This window comes from Nylanderia fulva, unplaced genomic scaffold, assembly GCF_048542155.1.
Source record: "Nylanderia fulva isolate GAGA-0341 unplaced genomic scaffold, ASM4854215v1 Scaffold8, whole genome shotgun sequence".
NCBI lineage: Eukaryota > Metazoa > Arthropoda > Insecta > Hymenoptera > Formicidae > Nylanderia > Nylanderia fulva.
Genome location: NW_028190916.1, coordinates 4,493,689 through 4,514,487, shown reverse-complemented (window position 1 = coordinate 4,514,487; position 20,799 = coordinate 4,493,689). Strand labels below are relative to the sequence as shown.

The 20,799-nt window shown below is 35.0% G+C and overlaps 1 protein-coding gene across 2 annotated transcripts in view; it reads left to right on the top strand.

Moving 5' to 3' along the window:
• Positions 1-17,820, top strand: part of LOC114936713 (uncharacterized) — a 33,423-nt gene extending 15,603 nt beyond the window's left edge. Inside the window, exons 5-9 of one of the 2 annotated variants that reach the window (XM_029309999.2) lie at positions 7,002-7,094; positions 11,942-12,044; positions 12,126-12,312; positions 15,448-15,529; positions 17,396-17,820. In XM_029309999.2, coding sequence (XP_029165832.2) covers positions 7,002-7,094; positions 11,942-12,044; positions 12,126-12,312; positions 15,448-15,529; positions 17,396-17,542 — 612 coding nt within the window. In that variant the 3' untranslated portion in view covers positions 17,543-17,820. The remainder of the gene's footprint in view (positions 1-7,001; positions 7,095-11,941; positions 12,045-12,125; positions 12,313-15,447; positions 15,530-17,395) is intronic. The other variant, XM_029309998.2, reaches the window with a different exon arrangement.
• Positions 17,821-20,799: the final 2,979 nt, after the last annotated feature.

The following is a 20,799-nucleotide window of genomic DNA, read 5'->3' as shown; positions in this document are numbered from 1 at the left end:
GTGAAAGTACGGTGAGATTTTCTAACAGCTGAATGTTTTCAATGTTCATATCCATCATCGGAATAAGAGCTTAATACAATTACACTCAGAATATTCTTAATGCATCAAATGATGAATTTGCACGATTACGTTATAAATTTCTTGACTCCCTTAGTCGAAGATAAATGATGATATATTTTCCAGAATTTACTTATATGTTAATAATGTAAATTCAATCTTTATACATCTTTTTCGCAACTCATGTATATTATAGACTATATAATATTATTAATATTCAAGATTTTTTTCGATTTTTTCAAGATAAGTTTTTAAGAAATATGTTATTGAATAACAATATTTCATAATGGGTTTTAAAGATCCAGAGAATTTTTTTAAATATTTTGTTAAATATTTTATATATTTTGTTTATTATTTTTAATTTCTTATACTGTTAATTTTAGCGTACATGAGCACTATCGATATCCTTTTTTGCTTCATCTATCTATTTAATGCTTAGAATATAATCACACAAAAACATTTCAATAAAAAAATTAACTACTCAAGCATTTATAATCAAATTATTACTGCAACGAAATTAAAAACAATTAAAATCATTGCAAAATAAATTTCTTTAAAAATTGAATAAATTTCGTTTTAATTTTGATATAAAAATACAGATCAAAATTTTCATTTTAATAAAGAGATAGAAACACAATTTCTGTTTCAAATTAAAGAATATTTGTAATTTCAATTTAGATTTTAATTTAGCGAACAATTTAAAAATGCACGAATTAATTGTGTTTGAATAAATTTTTCTGTAACCATTTTTTTACGTAAACATAAAAAAGACCAAATAATGAGGGCAAAAGCAAGAGATTCGCGATCAAACTAGATATTATTTTTAAGAGAAAGTAGTAGCAGCGCAGTTTATCTTCTTCTTGAAAAGATAACGATAGATGGTACAATTCGTTCGAAACACTAAAGGAAAAGACTATTTTAGACGGTGTTATCTTGATACTTAAGAAAATTGTTGCTGTAAAATATAAGAGATGAGATAAAAATCACTGTTACGTTAAGTCGGTAACTATTATCAGCTATTTTCTTAGCCAATGTGTGTGTATGATAACTTTGATTTTTGCTTTACATTGCAAATTGTTTATGAAATTATTATATTTTAATAATTGCTGCAATTTTTCTAATATTTTTCAATCGTTTTCAGTGCATTTAGTCATGAAATTATTCTTAATTACTTATATAAAATATTTTTTTTGTTCTTATAGAGATGGAGTTTTAAAAAGTTGACTTTCTCACAATAAAACTGCGCGCTATACATTTATAAATAAAGAGTATGTAGTTAGATCCTGTAATTATACTCGGACTATTTTTGAATTCATATCTTGAAAATTAACAACCATTCATTTACGTATTACGCTCATATATTACATAGATAGACAATAAAGATATAGACAGAATTAATCTCTGACAGAACAAAGCAAAAATGTCCATGGAATTCACCTCGCTTGTTGTTTTGATTAAACGAGCTTCGTATTTCCATGCAAATTTCCATACCTTTTCTTTAGCGCGACATGAATGTACGACCATACACAATTTTTTTTGCTCAGTACACACATTTATCAAAAAAGATGAAAGATGCATTTATTTATATTTCCCTGATTTCTTAAGCATACGTTAAATAAGAGCATATACACACAAGTGTATAAAATATATTCTCATACTTTTCTAATAAATGTGTCTTGTATATTTCAATATTTTTCTGATCTCTTTCATTTTAAAGATTGGAAAAATATTATAGTAATTTGCATATGTATGTTTATATGTATACGTAAGGAATTACTTATTCGTCGTCAATTTTAGAAATTGCCATTATATATGTACATACACAGATAAAATCCGTTTTAGAAATATATTTTCGTCTTGAACTTTCTCGTTAATTATGGATCGTCTAAAATGCGATCTTAATCAAATGCATTAATATTCAACATTCTAAAATACACATATCTCGAGGCATTTTTTCCGATAAAATACGGATAAAAGCAAAAAGCTTGTTTTATTTCAGACGTATAATTGAAAATAGAATTGCGGCAGTCTATCGGTCTGTTAATTTAGCTTTTATAGAACTCGCCTTAAACGTTTCCTCATATAACTGAAGAGAGCTTTAGCTTGTATGCATCGCCAATTAGATTTACATCTTTATACGCTTACGATCGTTATAAGCGCGTAATATCGTCAGTAGACTCAGAATTTATTGCTATACAAGAGGCATAACTTCCATAAAATTTCGCACAAAGGCAAATTACTTACATACGACTACTCCCGACTTCTCGACGACACAACCCACCTCGCAGACACGTTGCGTTGAAAATAGCATAATAGTGCCGGAAGTCACCTGTATTATTGCCTTGAATATTGCAAAGGCAGCACGTATGGGGTTTCCGGCTCCTACATCGGAGAAATGGCATGAAGGAACGAGAAACGCTCGATGTTAAGTCGATCCTGTTGTCAACGTTAAGAATCAAAGTTGGATCGAAATGACGACCAAGATTCCAACGAGATTTACTTTAACTGGGGATTAAGAAATTTACTTCCTTTGTCTATATGCTAAATAGATATAGTATGTATAATTTGAAAGAAAACACATGATAATGTGGTTTCATTTGTTTGAATTATTAATGTAATTAAGAGAGTTAGGGAGTTTTGTAAAAAATATATTATGATAGTAGTGATACATTTATATATATATACTAGCTTTTCGGACCGCGCTTCGCGCGGTCCTCAAAGCCTTTCTATTCGGACCGCGCTTCGCGCGGTCCTCATATAGCCTATATTAAATCCGTTTTAACACAACAAATTAATTCTTTTTTGTATTACCGCGAACTACTTCCACATTTGTTGTCTGTCAAAATGTTGTGTATAAAATATCTGGGAGAAAGAAATAGATAACATAGTAGTCATCCACAAAAAAATTTAAACATTTATTTTGGTTAATATATACTTTAAATATTTTTTTTATTACTTAATTATTATATCCTTTTTTACATTTTACTCAATTTTTTTTTATTTCTAATGTACCCACCGCTAACACGCTATTATTAGCTCTCATACAATATCATAATTCTTCAATTTACAAAATTTCCCTGTATATTACATTTTTTGTAAAACATTTTTCACTTTCTTCAATTAAATGTCCTTGATTGCTACATTCATCAATTTTAATTTTTACACTTTCTCTTTTTGTTGCTCTAGAAAATGCCACATAAAATTGACCATGAGCAAATACAGGATGTGGCAAATAAATTCCAATTTTTTCTAAACTTTGTCCTTGTGATTTATTTATTGTCATAGCAAATGACACTCGAATAGGAAACTGTCTTCGTTTAAACTTAAATGGCAATTCCAAATCATTTGTAATTAAATCTATCCTCGGAATCATGACAATTTGTCCTCGAGCAGGACCTGTTATAACTTCTACATAAATTATATTATTTTTCAAATTATCCTTGCACTGGGGACGGTGGAAAATGTTCAAAAGGTTTTCCAAAAGAATTTTGTGATAAAACTAATGCTAATATTGGAATAAAATACATCGTTAGAAATAAAGAAGTGGTGTGACCAAGTCAATAAATGCGTATGCACATGGGTGCATGGGTGGATAAATAGGATGATAAAAATTTGTTAAAATCATAGTAGCCATCCCCGACAAAGTTTGAGTACAAATTTCGAAAAAATCTGTGAATAAATGTGTGAATGCGTAGGTGGAGGTGTAACACTTGAAAAAACCACATCGTCACCATCTCCACAAAATTTGCAACATTTTGGTACCAATTTAAAAAAAATCGGTTCATAAATATGCGATTGCGTAAGTGGGTGCGTGGGTGGAGGCGTAAACTTAAAAAAATAAAACAGCAGTTTTCTCAGAAAAGTTGCAACATTTTGGTATCAATTTTGTAAAAATTGGTCCATAAATGCGCATGCATTTGTGTGAAAGCGTGGGCGGGTGCGTGGGTTGAGATGTAACACTTGAAAAAACCGCATCGTCGCCATCTCCAAAAAATTTGCAACATTTTGGTACCAATTTAAAAAAAAATCGGTTCATAAATATACATTTGCGTGGGTGGGTGTGTGGGTGGAGGCGTAAACTTAAAAAAATAAAACAGCAGTTTTCTCAGAAAAATTTACAACATTTTGGTACTAATTTCGTGAAAATTGGTCCATAAATGCGCATGCGTGTGGGTGAATGCGTGGGTGGGTGCGTAGGTGGGGGTGTAACACTTGAAAAAACCGCATCGTCGCTATCTCCAAACAATTTGCAACATTTTGATACCATGTGTTCAGAAATATTGCAAAAAAAGAAACATACCCTCTTCTGAGAAAAAAAAAAATTAAAAAATTAAAAAAAAAAACCCCACAGCAGCCACCCCCGAAAAATTTGCAACATTTTGGTACCAGTTTCACGAAAATCGGTCCACAAATGCGGAAGTAGTTCGCGTACATACATACAGACAGACGGTGCTTATATATAAAGATATATATATATATATATATATATAATGGAATAATAGAATATAGAATTATATATTTATGATGACGGTGAATCTATACACGTGCGCGATAATGGAATAAATTATTGGATAATTTAATTATAAGTGTGTTTGTAAGAATATGTTTTGAATATTTTAGTTTTTCGAAAAGTTACAAATAAATTGTATAATATTAAAATAAATTTATTTATATTGATAGTGTACTAATGAAAAATTAATTGCAATAGTGGATAATAATTTTATAATTTTTAATTATGCACAATAATTCGCGACGATTTTGTATCAGTCGAAAGTGACGATATCGCCGCCAGAAGTTTTCATTAATATCTCATCTTTGACCTCGTACATGATACCTTTTCAATACCGCAGACACGAAGTTACAATGTCATCGCATGAATATCGAACACGCGATGATGCGTGTAGAACTTAATAGATCTTGGTCTATACATGTATATGTACAGGAATTTAGAAGTCGTCAATTTAACTGTCAAATAAGATGTATCAAAAATCATTGTTATTTTATTTTAAAACATTTTTCACACACATTTAATTCAGAAGAATCATAAGCAAGAAATACACTTTTACAAGTGCACTTATAATTAAATTATCCAAAAATAAAAGTTGGTGGATATTTTTTGTTTCATTGTTTTAATTTGTCTGAAATTTGAGAAAAAAATAAAAACTTAATCTTTACCTCCCTCTTTAGAAAAGTGTAACTCCTTAGGAAGAGATATAAGAGTATATGTTTATATAAGAAACCCCCTCCTTAATTTTTGACAAAGAATCATCTCCTAAAATTTTTCACACTTATTTAGATACACTCTATATATATAATCCTATTATTCCATTATATATATATATATATTTTTTTTTTCAACATTTCGTAAAGTATATGTTTTAATCCAAATAATTCTTAGCTTTTAATTATTCTTAACCGAAATAATCGTAAATTTGCTTATATATCTGCTGCAATAAATAATCCATTAACTTTCTTAACCAGTCTAGAAAAAGGGCAGAAAGCATTCGGAACGGATAAATCCCCGGAAAAGGATACGACGATTCTTTTTCATTGGGAATCACAGCTATATTCAAATGAGTTAAGCTTTATTGTCGGACACGGTATCGACTCGTCATGGCAGCAAATACGAGAAATCTCGTAATGGACTTTCCTTGTATGTTGGACACGAGGCATTTTTCTCGTGGCAATAATTTCGAGAGAGCGGCTGTGCCGCCGGGGCCGAACACGTCGTATCCGCTCTAACTCTTGAGACGTATAGTCGATTTCTCCGATCACGTAGAACTAGAAACGCTACTTCCACAAAGTCGATTCTCCTATAACGCCTACAGGTTCGCCGTCGTGAAATTTTTGACGCTCCGTATAGTCGCGAACCGGAAACGCTTTAACGGAAACGATACCGTCGCCCTGCGTCGCGTGTGCGAAAATGGATTTTTTAATTTAAATGAAAAATATTAAATCTCTTTTCAAACTTTGACCGAGAGACGATGGATAAATTTGAATGACCTAAATGTTTCTTTTTGTTTCACACAACATAATTTTTTTAACAGATCTCTACTGAGAGATGTTCAACGGAATAAACGAAATAAAATAACAAAAATAGATTATATGTTAACCCTCAGTTACCACTCATTTTTGGCCACCCTATTTTACCACTCATGGGTTAGAGTAACCCAGAATCTTCTTTTGTTTATATTTCTGGATCTAATGAAACTATTTTGAAGTATTTTTTTTTTCAATTGATACACCAGACAGTAAGAAAAAAGCATATATCGGTACAAATGTCACCAGGTTTCTACGACTCGAGATATTTGAGAAAAAATGAAAAGTGATCTTCTAAAATTTCGAAAAAATTATTTTTGATATGGGTTAACGTAACACAGAGAGGTAACTCAGGGTTAAGTATATAAAATTGATTCAACTGTCGAATTTCTTTATAAATAAAATCAAACTAGTCTATTGCGAGTATATTTAAAGTAGACATTTCGAGATGGCGCAAACTCATGAAATATTTATTAGCATTATTATTTTACCCGGGCGAGAGAGAATCAGTCTCATGCTTGTTTCACGAATTGAGGAGATATTAGTTCGCGAGATTGGCACAATAGCTACCACGTGCAGAGACATGCGCAAACATACACCGTGTGCTGCCGCTCTTCTCGTCGGTGGTGTAATTTTCAAGATTACGTGACAGGGTTGTAGAAATTAGACTACGCCGCTAATCGGATGCATATGAGGTTCTAATGCGAAATTCCGCGAGCGTCTTAGAATCCCTGTTGAATCCCGTGTATGATGACACCGTAGCAAGGGGTACAGGTATACATATAGGGATAAGCGAGCGCGAGCGGGCACGTGTTCTAATACAACCCCCGACGATCCCGCGTATACGTAGATCGAGGAAATAAGCCTTGGAAACTGCTTAATATGCGACGGCGCCGTGTGCTTAGCTGCTGCATCCTGCGCCGTGGGGACGTCCTGGTCCTGGCGGAGCTCCTTGGAGGGATCCCAAGTTGCTGGGCGCGCGCTTCCTCGAATCCATGGTACGCATATCTAGCCGCGTTAATCGTATACATGAGGATACTTAGATGGCAGGGTGTCTCGTGTTGCGCATCCGTTAATTACAGAAAGGGAATCCTTAATCATCGGGTCGGAAGGTGAGAGAGAAGAGGGGACCGCTTCTCGCGATCTCAAAGCGTCCCCGACTAGTTCTTTGTGCGCGCGATACTTCAGAAACTGCTTACCAGAAGCGCCGCCAAGTCGGTTTAATTATACAGCGACGGCGCGAAACATTAATTCAAGCTTTAGCCATAGAAAAACCATCTTATGGGCCCTCATGGGCTCTTGAAGATTCGATAATTATATAACGATCCATAAACGACAAGAATACTTTGCGTCTAAAGTTTGCTGTTTTTTTTTTGTATAGGGATATCAAATATTGAAACGTTTTATATATATTATAAAAACGTTAATTCCGCAATTATTATTATCGGTATTATTTACTATATATATATTTATTTTACGTTTATATTTATGTATGTACGTATTGTAGGATTTCTAGTTGACTTTTTCTTCTAATTTAAATAAGATAGATCTACCGGTTTGATAAGATCTCAGTTTCGTGGAAATTTCATTTCGGACACATGCGATAATGTGGCGTGACAGGGATACGTTTCAGCGTTAACAGTGTACAATATATAGCGATGTATAATTCAGCGTAATCAGCGCATCGTCGCGCAACGTGCTGAACATACTCATGATGCCAGGAAAACTATTTAAATTAATTGTTACCCGTATTAACTTTTTATCGACAAATTATCTGGTTTTAAAAAGAACTGGTTCGTTCTTTTTATTCGTATAAAAATAGATATTAATTATAAATGCATGAGTGATAGAACAAAATACTGAACGTGTCGAATAACTTGATTATAAAGCTTGACGAATGAGAGAAGAGAAGATGAGTGCCCATATATACAGATGGTATTTGAAAAACAAATTAATATTATAAAAACCAAATATTAATGAGATCACATTGTGAATATATTGACTTGTTAAGCGTTTAATTAATGGGGTGCGGATGATTTTCTTGTGTCTTCGTTGATGAAATCAGGCGGGAAAGAGAGGTGGGTGCATTTTGTTATAGTCCCGAGAATTGATTCCTATACGTAATTGCACGTTTAAGCATCTACCTCGTGCTGAGAAACCAATTGGAACGATAACGAAATTACATTGTCACAGCGAATGGGAGTAGTCTCGCGTCAGCCTCTGTACTGGCAACTTTGCATCAAAACTTTCCACCGCTGCTCGAGTAACCCTGTTAGATTGACGAACATTGGCCCCGAGGGATCGCAAACTATAAACGTCGCGGTAATTGAAGGGCTCACTGCAAAAGAAAAAGAGACAGAATTAGAGAGAAAAAGGGAGAGAGAATCCCATTTTGATGAACTTTTCTAAAATTATAAGAAGCTATTTTTTTAAAACTCTCCTTATTAAATAGGCAAATTTAGGTTTGTAATAGATGTAACATATGTATATTGTTGTACAATTATATTTAGTAACAAGAATATTTTTTGTGACTCGAAATCTCAAGTCTGACTCATATCTGAAATGATATTTATTCCTGCGGTTGATGCTAAGTTTAATTAGAGTTATATCTCTTTGCAAGATGCTTTCATGCTATTAATATAAAAAATATTTTAGTTTCAAGTCAAGATCCTCTTAAAGTTCATCTAAAAGTAGTCGAGGAAAGAAATTTTTTATTCGTTTATTTGTAGAGCGTTGTAATTTAGTTCATTACCTCAAATCCAAAATTACTTTTTCTCTGGTTCTAAAATTATTCACATCGCGACGCACATTTTTCTGCAAAAAAAACAAAATACAAAAAAAAACAAATAAAAAAAGAAAATTATTTAAATTGTCGACGGTCACGTACGGTCAGATACGCTTATTGTGTCAAATTTGTATCGTGTACATATACCTTTTTTATGATTATACTCGAAAAAAAAGATTTTATCCGTTCATGGATAAAGAATTTAGCGAACTGTTGCACTGGTCAACAATTTCTTTCATTCGCTCGTGATCTGTTTTCCGTCCGCTGGATCACGTACACACCCTGTAAATGATTTTGGCTGGTAGACAAAATTATTGATTCTTTACGTCATCAGGAATGAAAAAGTATCAATCGGATGGGCGAAGTGAGTAATGGGGGAAAGGCGATACGAGAGGGACGAAAAACCCTATGAACGAGTGCGCGATATAAATTTATGTGAGAGAACAAAAGCGGGCGCGATACCCGTTGTGTTCGATGTATGCTCTCGTTAAAACGGAAAAGTTATCTAACTTCACGTTGAATTGCTGCGTAATTAATCCAGAGGTGGAACGCGCAAGAGTAAATCGCTGCCGGTAAATTTTTTTTCCGCGCTGTAATTTAACCGCGTAAAAAGATACCTCGGAAGAGAAGATACGCAAAACGAGGAGTGAGACGCGCCGGCTTTTGCTAAGAAATTAAATTGTGTCCAAATCTCTCTTCCTGCGGGGGATCGGGCGCCGCCGAATCGTACGGTTCGTGGAATTTTTTTTTTACACGCATGACGGTAAATGTAATAAATTGGTCGACGCGCGGGGAGAGAGAATTCACGTATTTATTTATATATAGCATGACGGATGCGGGTAATCTGAGTGCATAGCTCGGTGGTGGATGAAGAGAAAAAAAGATTTTACGCTTGTATAAAATTCACGGGGAGATTATTCCGCGCTTTTCCGCCTCTCTTTTTTCCCCCAAAGAGCATATCGTAGAAACGTCATGCTGTATCTTTCAATTATCGCATACAGGGACCGCGAACGTTGATATCATTCCGGTTATCCGATAGCGATTCTAATCACTGGATACGGCGGCGATTATTTCCACGGGTAATTGGTATAATATAAACAGCATTTCAGAATATGTGGAAGCCTTTGAAATTATATATCAGTCGATTTTGGCGATTGATATATCCGCTTGAATATAAATTTATCGAAGAGATTGACCCTTGATGTATCGTAATATGTGTAATTCTCGTAATCGCGCCGCATTTGTCAAAACGTTATCGATGTCGTTCCTGATATATATTGGTGTATCTACATTTCACACACACATGTAAGTTTAATTAACTATCTTAGTGCGCGCACGATGAAGCGTGAAACGGAAATTACAAACACACAGAGAATCGAGTAAGTTAATCGAAACCCCCCCGAAATTGATATATAATTTCGAGTATATCTTTGTAGGAAATTGTAGCGCGCGAAGGGGCTAAATGCTCTCCTCTGCATGTAATGTACACGCATAAATCTAAAGTTTCTTCGTTCCATAAGGCTCTAGCGGGTGATTTGTAGAAATCGTTATAAGTTTTTGCAATAATGACGCGCGCTGCATAGTCAAAGTTATGTAATTCGTGGAAATCGCGCGAGCGCCGCGACGAGGGACGCGAATCGATAGCTGCAACGACTTTTCCAACCGTGGATTTATCTCGCGAAGCGGAACACGATCGTGCTCGTGCTCCACTTGATACGAAAGCGCGGCGTTATCAATTAAATGCAATCGGCCGTACGATAATTCATTCGTTTCGCAAATATAAATCTGCCTGTGAAAGTGCGCAATATAACAAAAATGTATCAAAAGTCGGTCACTCACGGCGTGATAATTTTATCGTTGTAATGGAATTGGTTTTTTTTCCATTTTTTTTTTTTTAAAGTATTTTTCTATTTTTTTATCTTTAGCTTTCCTCTCTTTCAACTTTTCCAAGTTTCTGACGCGTCCTCCAGATGCCTTTGCTGGGAGAAGTGCATGCGACTCTTAATTTTTAATTAACCGCGCTTCTCCACACGTAACCGCGACGCGCTACCGGGTTAATTGAACGATCCTCCGGGCGCCTTCCTAAGCGCACGACCGGAAAGTTTAAACTGAAATTTATTAGCGCGTCTCACACTTTAGCTAAGTTACCTTCTTATTACGCACAGGCTTCTTCGCACACTGTGTTTATCCCGGAGGATTAGGTTGAGTCCCAGAGGGGTCTCTACATTCGTATATATTTTCCTCTCGATGCGCGCCTACCTCTCTTTCTGTCTCATCGTAGCCGTGTATCTGTCCGCGGGTATGGATTTATGGTGGGCAAATTTATAGCGTAGCTTTTTTCCCTTATAATAAGCCGAGATGCTTCGTTGTAACCAGTCGGCTAACGAGACCGACATTGATGAATGAATGCGCGACTTGGCTCACGTCGGATCAAACCGCCGGTATACTACTAATTACGAAGCTCCGGATCTGTCAGCGAACGAAGTCCTACATTTTGATTCGATTTTATATTTTTTTCCTTATGCATTCTGCATTTTCCCTGACGTATCGCGGTTTATTCTTGGCCAATTATATTTTGCCAAGAGTATTTTGAAAGATAAATGTTTTTACAGTACAAATTATATTACTCGCAAGAGATTTTCGAAGAACGAGAACGAGTCAAAATAAGAAAAACAAAATCATCTTGACCTAGAATAGAATAATATTTCAAACGGTTGTTTTATCTTGTAGAAAATTATATTTAAAGAGAAAATTTGTTGGTATCATAATTTTATAAAATGCCATTAATGTCTTTTTACTCGTGCAAGAGACATTTTATTTAACATGTATATTAAATCTCACGAGATTTATGTGAAACAATATTACACGATACTTTTAATTAAATAAAACAGACTACAAATTTATCTGAATAATTACTAAAGGATGAATGCAATTGTTTAAAATGAAAGGTAAATATTATATAATTTGCTGTGTTGAATAGAATTAAACATAATCAACGGGATATTAAAAAAAAGAGAAAGAAGGAAAAACATTTAAAATCAGTAGTTTAACTTGCTACAGGGTTGGACGAGCAATTCGATCATCGACAGGCTATATAACAGGAACAAGAATCCTCTGGCTGTTGAGGACATGAATAAATTCTACGATGACAGGGCAACGCCAGGTAAATAGCAGAGATTGCCACTTGCTTCTCTCCGGTGCTGATGCTTGAACCTCGTTTCTCGGTCGGTCTTTCGCTTCACAGGTATTGCATCGGAAACACAACCGTTCCAGGATTCGAGGAATCTCTACAATGAGGAGGTTCAGGTGTACGAGCTCACGGGTGGTGTCGAATTGGTACCTTTGTTAACCAGCAGACGTTATCAATCGCATCCGCAGACCACACGCTACCTTGTCACGGATGCCACTCGTCCGGGATACACGATAGAGTCGTAAGTACGAATAATATTTGCAATGATTGTTTAAATATTGGTGCGTTTATTCGAAATGACAGATCGCTGATTGTCACGAGAATGACATTTTAAACTTGCAAAAGTGGAAAAATTTTCAGATTTTCAAATTTTTCTATTAAATCCCCTTTTGTATTTAAATTGCAACTGTTAGCATTAATCAAATGTGTATTATTTGCTTACACTTTTATATTAATATACATTCGAATGTAATATGTTATATAATATACCTACTTCAAAACCACATTCATATGCAAACGTGAAAATGTAAATGTTAAAGATGATATGCATTGAGATGAGTATAATCGATAAATGATTCAGTATATCTATAATGTAGATTAAATAGTTCGATAATAACTAGTTATAATGTTATCACGTTTTATATTAATTTCTCTATTTGATATTAAAAGCACTTACCACTGTTCCATAATTTCGTCGATGAAAATGTATTATTGATCACTCATAATTTAGCTGAGAATAGCTAAAGCATTTAATGTCTAGTCAATGGAAATATATATTTATATCACAATATTAAAGCTGCAATTAATTTTTCTAAATCGCACATCTATGTACTATTTTTACCATCTACTATATTTAAAATATCTGTATATGCATCTTTTTGTGGCGTTGATTTTCTTTTATATTTCAGTTTTATATTTCAGAGCATACATTTATGGTTGCATAACATTCTTCTTGATATTGTCCCCGCTTTTTATTTTTCCTCTTTCTTGCAATTCTTGACGTACTTTTCTTTTTTTAATTTTAACAATTCTACATAAAAGTTTTCATATACTAAAATATATGCTAAAAAGATGAAACTTTATAACTCATCTTTTATCTTAATATACAGTCAATGTCAGATAATATCACTGTACATGTATGTAAGTATGCGTGTGTACAATTAATTTTTCACTCGTATCTCGCAAGTATGGTTAACCTGACGAAACACGACGGTAACTGTAGAATTGGTTAGTAGTGATACGACACTCGAGGGATGTAACTACATTACAGGTAATCAACCAATTGACCTGGATGCACTCGACCTCGACCATTTCACCTGTCCGTTTCTGCTCAATCTCACCTCCCTCATTTTCCTCCCTTGTGCACTAACGTCGCTCTAAATATTCATCAGCGTAATTTTCCCTCGTCATCGTCGTAAAAGAATATTTTTTTTTTTTTATGGAGAATACATTTTCTTGGAGAGAATGAAAAATACTCTCTCTAAAAAAATGCTCGATTGACAGAGAACTCTGACATAAACTTCCTGCATAAATATATTATTGCAAGTCGACGTTTTACGAATGCTCTTGGTTTATAATATTTCAAGAAAGGATAAAAATGTCAATCTTTTTTTTTCTTTTGTTTCTCGAAAAATTTATTTATCGTTTAACGAATGATCGAAAAACATTTTTGAATAATCAAGATAGTTTACATATGACTATACAACTCACTTTCTAATTTTTAAGTAAAATTCTTGAAAACATATAATATATATATATATATATATGTATTAATTGTAATCGTATAAAAAAATATTAATATTTCACTTTTTAACTGGAAATTAAATATACATTATACACAGAAGAAATGAGAATCTAAAATCACTAAATGTGTAAATTACAAATAATACATTCATTTCATACATAACAGCATAGTTTTAAATTAGATGTACGAAACAATTGAAACGTTATGATTTGTGAATGATTATTTTTTCTGCTAAAAGAATATTTTTATTCCAAGTTTGCAATTAAGCTGATGAAACAATGACTATAACTCTCTTCTTTGACTTTACATTCGATAGCATAATATCGATTAATTGTTCGATAATGTCCTGCACGTAAACGGACGCAACGCTGGTCACGAACAGAAGCATCAATCTGACGTGTAACGAGACACTTTGATAACGTTTAATAGAATAGTGTATGAAAGTTGCGAAGGAGGTGTCGCGTTGTTTATAACGCAGCCACCAACATCCAAACGCTGCCGCGTTGTGCCTGTAGTAATTAATCATCTCGATTACCGTGTGCGGTGATAACCTGCGGGAGAAAAAAAAACACGACGGTATAAGCCTGGAGTGTACATTATTCACCTCCCTTTTTGTGCGGTTTTATTTTATTTTTATTTCAATTTGTTTTTGTTTTTCACGACGAAGTAGCACGCGAGCAAGTATTTAATTTGGTGATCAACGAAGATCGATATATAGAGCGATCGATTCGTATACGTGCTTTTTTTCCCCGGACGCCGCTATGCGAGATATTTGCAGTTATTAGCACAGAGTCGTTAAAGATTATTCAGAACGGCATCGAAAATATTGGTAACTGGAACCGTTTGAGCGAAAAGCTCTTTCTTTCACACCTCCCGTTAGCGAGTCGACTTAATTTAGCATTCTAATATTGAAACGCGCAGAGAGACGAATAGTTTCGCTCTCGTCGTTTTTTAATCACTTGCAATATTTACAGTTTGCGACGATGAGAATAAAATTTATGCCAATTACTCATTTCATTTATAGCGTTTTTATTGTATCACTGGAGAATGATAGAAACGAAAAAACAGAGAAATTCTTCAGAGGAAAAATAGAGAAATTAATACGTGCGTAAGCTGGGTGATAAAAATAAAAGATAAATTAAATTCGCATTAATATACATATATGTTTTTCAAAATATATAAATGCATATACCTATAATGTAGGATTCTATTATATATGATTTTTTGTTCAACTTGATGCAAATTCTCATTTCGGATCGCGAATTATAAGAATATTTTTAACTAAACCGAAATATATTTGATATCCGATATTGAATCTATCTATTCGCAAATACACATAAATGCATACCTCCGTTATATATAGTCATTCGTTTCGTTATTTCGTCTTTACTTTTACCGATATTAAATAGTTCGCTCGAGGAAATCCGATACGAGATTCGCTCGATATACTGCAGATAGTGTTACTCCCCACGAATCTTTATTTCCTGTACATATATATATATATATATATATATGTATATAATCCGCGCTTCGACGCATGTATAGCTTCGTCATTTCCGCGAAGGCGGAGAGAGTCCATCAAAGAAAGGATATATGAAAGCTGACGAGAACATCTCTCCCTTTCTTTCGCAGGCTTCGCGCGCTCGGCTTGGGCAATCGGGAATACATCGCGGATCTCGCCGAGCAGATACGACGTAAACGGGACAGGGCGATGGTAAGTGCCGTATGATCGATGATGATTGCACGACGTCGAAACGCTAATTCAGAACGGGATTAATTGTGTCGATCTCTCGCCAATCTCGCCGGACCGTCTGTTATTGAATCGAATTGGCTACGCGAGCGGTACGAACTCCACGGATGGAATGAAACCAAACGAGCCATAAGGATCAAATTTGCTAACTCCAAAATGGACCAAAAATAAAAACGAGACTAACTCAATCTAAAAGCTCTTCTTCGTTCCTCTTCTAAATTGCTTCTATTTCGCGGGAAGGATTCGTTATAGCGGCGAGTGTAGTAATATGTAAAAATCAATAAGCATTAGAAGGAAGCACAAGATATATATATAAAAGAAGATATACTACCATGATCAAAAAATAACCGGAATTTATTCATAAAAAGAAAAGTACATGTTTATTCTTCAAAATTCAAGTTGTCCCCTTCAAAGTAGTCTCCGTCGGCTGCGATGCACTTGTGCCAGCGTTTGATCCACCCCTCGAAGCTTTTCTGGAAGTCGGTTTTTGGTATAGCCATTAGTGCCTCCAGCGATTTTAGCTTTATTGCCTCCACACTCTCAAAACGAGTTCCTCGTAGTGGTTTATTGAGTCGATCGAATAGGAAGAAGTCACATGGTGCCAGATCAGGTGAATTGGGCGGTTGTTGAATGGTATTTGTGTTGTTTTTGACGAGAAACTCACGAATAATCAACGCATTATGAGATGGCGCATTATCGTCATGGAGAATCCACGAGTTGTTGCCCCACAAAGCAGGTCTTTTTTTGCGGATAGCTTCGCGTAACCGTTTCATAACTCCTAGGTAATATTCCTTGTTGACTGTCTGGCCTTTTGGGAGGAATTCATGATGAACGACACCATTGTAATCAATGAAAACCGTAAGCATGACTTTTTTCTTTGATTGAAATCGACGTGGTTTTTTGGGTCTTGGCTCATCATTATACACCTGTGTTTTCGATAGAGTATTGTCATCATAACACTTTTGTAACATTTTTAATGTGTCGGAACACATAATTTCATTTTTACAGCAAAATTTAATGTAAGTACGTTGTTTAAGTTTTGAATCCATTGTAAAAATCGCCGCAACGTAAAAACTTGATGTAAACAAATCACTGTCATAAAGGTAAATAAACAGCTGATAAGCAGAAGCTTGGCATGGGTGTCCGTAACAGTGCTGCCAACGTGACACAAACAACAGAATTCAAAACCGATAAGCCCGTGAGGTTTAAATTAAAAATTCCGGTTATTTTTTGATCATGGTAGTATATATATATATATATATATATATATATATATATATATATATATGTCTGTATATTTGTATGAAATAACGTCATTAGCAATTGATCTTAGAATATTTTATTGCAATTAAAAATATAAACGTTAAAATAAATTATTTTATAATAAAAATTGAAAATCAATAAAAATTGAAAATTTTCTTGTGTGTGATGGTTAAAATATTATTTCGTACTTATTAAAAAATTCATCATCGATTTTAGGTTACATATTTTATAAAATGAGAACATATATATATATATATATATATATATATAAAAGAAGATATAATATATATATTTGTATGAGATAACGTTATTAGCAATTAATCTTAAAATATTTTATTTCAGTGCAACTAAAAATTATTAATAAAAATTGAAAATCAATTTTCTTGTGTGTGATGGTTAAAATATTATTTCGTACTTATGAAAAAATTCATCATCGATTTTCGGTTACATATTTTATAAAATGAGAACATATATATATATATATATTATTCCTGTTTAATTCTATTATGTCTCATTTGTAGTCTTGCCTAAAATTCCAAATTATTCTGTAGCACGATTTCGTTTCAGGAGGAACGGCGAATCGAACAGGAGAGTTGTCGCAGGCACTTCGATACTTGGAAAAGGCTATGGGGTAGACCGGGTCACGGTGCCCCCATAGATCACGCCCAACGGAACAATCTCTATAACATCCTCCATCGCTCGACTATCTATTGAATTTTCTCGTAAAGCGTTTCGCCTTCAGTGTTAAAGCGGAGGAGACTTCGTCTCTGTAATGCTGCATTTTATTATACAAAACGAATAAGATGGCTATTAGATACCGACGACGCGAATACAAGATCAGCCGTAAGGGATGCTAGCTAGGCGTAAACAGTTCTTCATTCTCTCCGAAGTAAATGTGCATAACGTACGTAATAACATCGTCCCCGTATGTGAGCTGCTCATTCAGATAACTGTAACACAATACTACATTTAAATAAAATATAGGTGCTTAATTTGTCTTAATAATATTTCAACGAACAATTTAAATGAATATTGTTCTCGGAACAAGCTATTCACGAATATGTGAACGATGTGTTATAAAATATTTTACGAATTACGTTCTTAAATTGAATTAAAAGCGACACTTATTGCATACGCCAATTAAAAATACTCTCGTGAGCCCATAATTGGGAGTATTTTCCAACGTTGTTGATTATTAATTAACTACATCGTGTGACTAAAAATAAATCCGGAATGAAATTGAATGAAAGAGGTAGTTGAAAGATTATATGAGAATGGGGCGGAAAATTAGGATTAAAAACAGGTTAGCATCGGCGTTCTTTGTTTCTCGTGAACCGACTTGACATGAAAAAAAATGAAGAGTATATATCGGATAACCCATTAAATTTCATGAAAGCCTTGCAAGAGAGTGAAGGGTAGCTTGATAAACCAGGACCATGAGTGACGCCGCGATTGACCAGGCCTCAAAGGAGCAATTTCGTGAGGACCTAGTTGCTATACGGGTCGATAGGTTTTAAATTTCATGAACACCAAGGAACGGTCACATTTGAATATATGCATGTATAGGTGCATGTGATAAAACTCGTCGTGAAAAGAAACGCTTCTCATCAGTCATCGCGTCGTCTCGATATATACTTTCTGCTCCATTTTTTTTGCGCCTTTCTAAAAAAGTCCATGTAATTTAAATTTTTAATTCATGCCCCCTGAAATGACAAACAAAATGACGTCAGAATTTTTAAATTTTAGAGCTAAATATTATGCATATAAAGAATGTTGAAATGTTTGAACATATATTATATGAATCTATCTATCTATTTTTGGTCATTTAAAATAGCATATTTAAAGAGTCTTTAATATTGTAATTTTACAATAAGCAATTAATGATTTATTGACAAGCATTTAATAATTTATTGTTTGATCATACACATTTCTGTTTAATTACTTTGACGTTATTAAATGAATCACTTATTATAAGCAATGTAAATCATATTTCGCGCCGCGAATTTAATATAATGCAAAATATTGATTTTATATAGTTTTCTCTCTCTCTCTCTTTTCGAAACTAAACTTATATTTTATACGCTGCTCGAAATACTTAATTGATCTAAATCAACTTTGAGAATAATTTATTTTTTAATCTCTTTTCACTCATTGCCAGTAAGATATTCTTTTATCAAATTACAAATTACAAATCAACATTATTTTTACAGAAACCTGAATCTCTCGAAAACAATAAAATAATGATACATTCCTCGAAATACTTTGATATAAAAGTCAACGACAAAAATATCTTTCGCATGTATAAGAGTAATTTAAAAATCGTCAGAGCAAATCTAGTTCACCCCGTCGGTATAAATTGATGAAAGCTTTCTTTGCTCCCTGAATGATATCTCCGTTGTTAGAGACAAATAGCGCACCGCGAACTCTCGGTCGCGAGATCGTAAATTATGAAACCGCGCGTCGCGCGGTTTTATCAGCCGATTTGCGTAACACGTTAATTAGACATTAAGTGCTCGGTAACCGGGGTACGAAGCCGGAAGAGTAACGGCAACGCCTTTAATGGATGTGGGTTATTTAATTTGCGCGGCTGCTGTTTGGCGGTGCGGCTCGGCGCGGTTTGTACGCGGAAAGGCGCACCTTCATCCTGTTTCCGTCTGGAGAGCGTAGTTTCAGTTTTCCCATCCTTCTCCGACAATCCCTTCGCTCCCTCTCTCTCTCTCTCTCTCTCGGCGCGTCGAGAGAGAAACGACCCACCAAATCTTCCTACCCTCGTCGTGCGCGCATCTCTCGATCCCTCCATCCACCCTTCCGCTATTCTCTCTCTCTCTCTCTCTCTTTGTGCTGTATCCATCCCTTTTCGCTAGCTAGCAACCAACTCGCGCTTTTGCTATTGTCTGACTATTGTGCCGCTGTTACCGCGGTGTGTCGGTCCGCTTGTATAAGGGTGATTCATTTTCTGGGAAATATCAGTTCCTGCGCGCCGCATGAATTTCGACTCACGCGAGCGCGTAAAACCACGCGTTGTGTGTGGAAGAGAACAGGGAGGTTTCATTCGTCCCTCTTTCTCTCTGACCCACCCTCTCGTCTCTTTTCGTCGTCGGGAACGAATTAAGCCTTCCGCGGACCTTTCTAGACAAACATAAATGCATATTCACCTCCCGGAGACGCTATTTCACTTGGAAACAGTGCTTTATTTTCGGACGAGCATATTCCCGCGGGAGTGGTTTCGTAAATTAAAATCACGTCGTCGGTACTTTGTTATCGTCTCTCTTCACGTGCCTCGTAATTTTCGTACAAAGTCTCTCGTTCGGCGAGACAGCTGATTGAGATTTGACGCGTATATTCGGTATTTCGATAGAAACGCAAACGCGACGGGGGCGCAAAGTGAATTATATAAGGGAAATATATTATTCGAGAGAGGGACAAAATTCGCGCGATTTTCCTTTCGCGTTTAACGTGTAAATATAAATAACCGGTGGCGCTCATAAATGTACCCCACTAAATTGCGGAATTTACTCCCCTTTCCCTAACCCCCGATATTCGCATCTACTGCAGCACGATGATAAAACAGCGGTCTCTCCCGCCTCCTCCATCACAATTTTCTCAACCCGGCCCGTGTTTGTTTGCGCTCGCGTCTCGCTCGCGCAATGTACGCCAAATGCTCGCTGGCGGGATGCATTGTTATGAAATTAGGTCATCCGCTTACCTGCAATGAGATATACGCAGCTCGTCCCGTTCTATGAAAATTGGTCGCACTGCGATTCCTTCCTCTTCACCCTCGTTTCCTCTCATCTCGTCGTGAAGGAAGTTCTCGGGCAAATTACGAGGAAATATCGGGTACTAGTAATCCTGCGTAATACCGCGGTCGCTAGAGAAAAAAGCTTCTGATTAAAGATACCGGAGATATCAAAAAATAACGAATTATTCTGTTGCGTTTATTGTAACAAATGAAAAACATGAAAAACGTATTT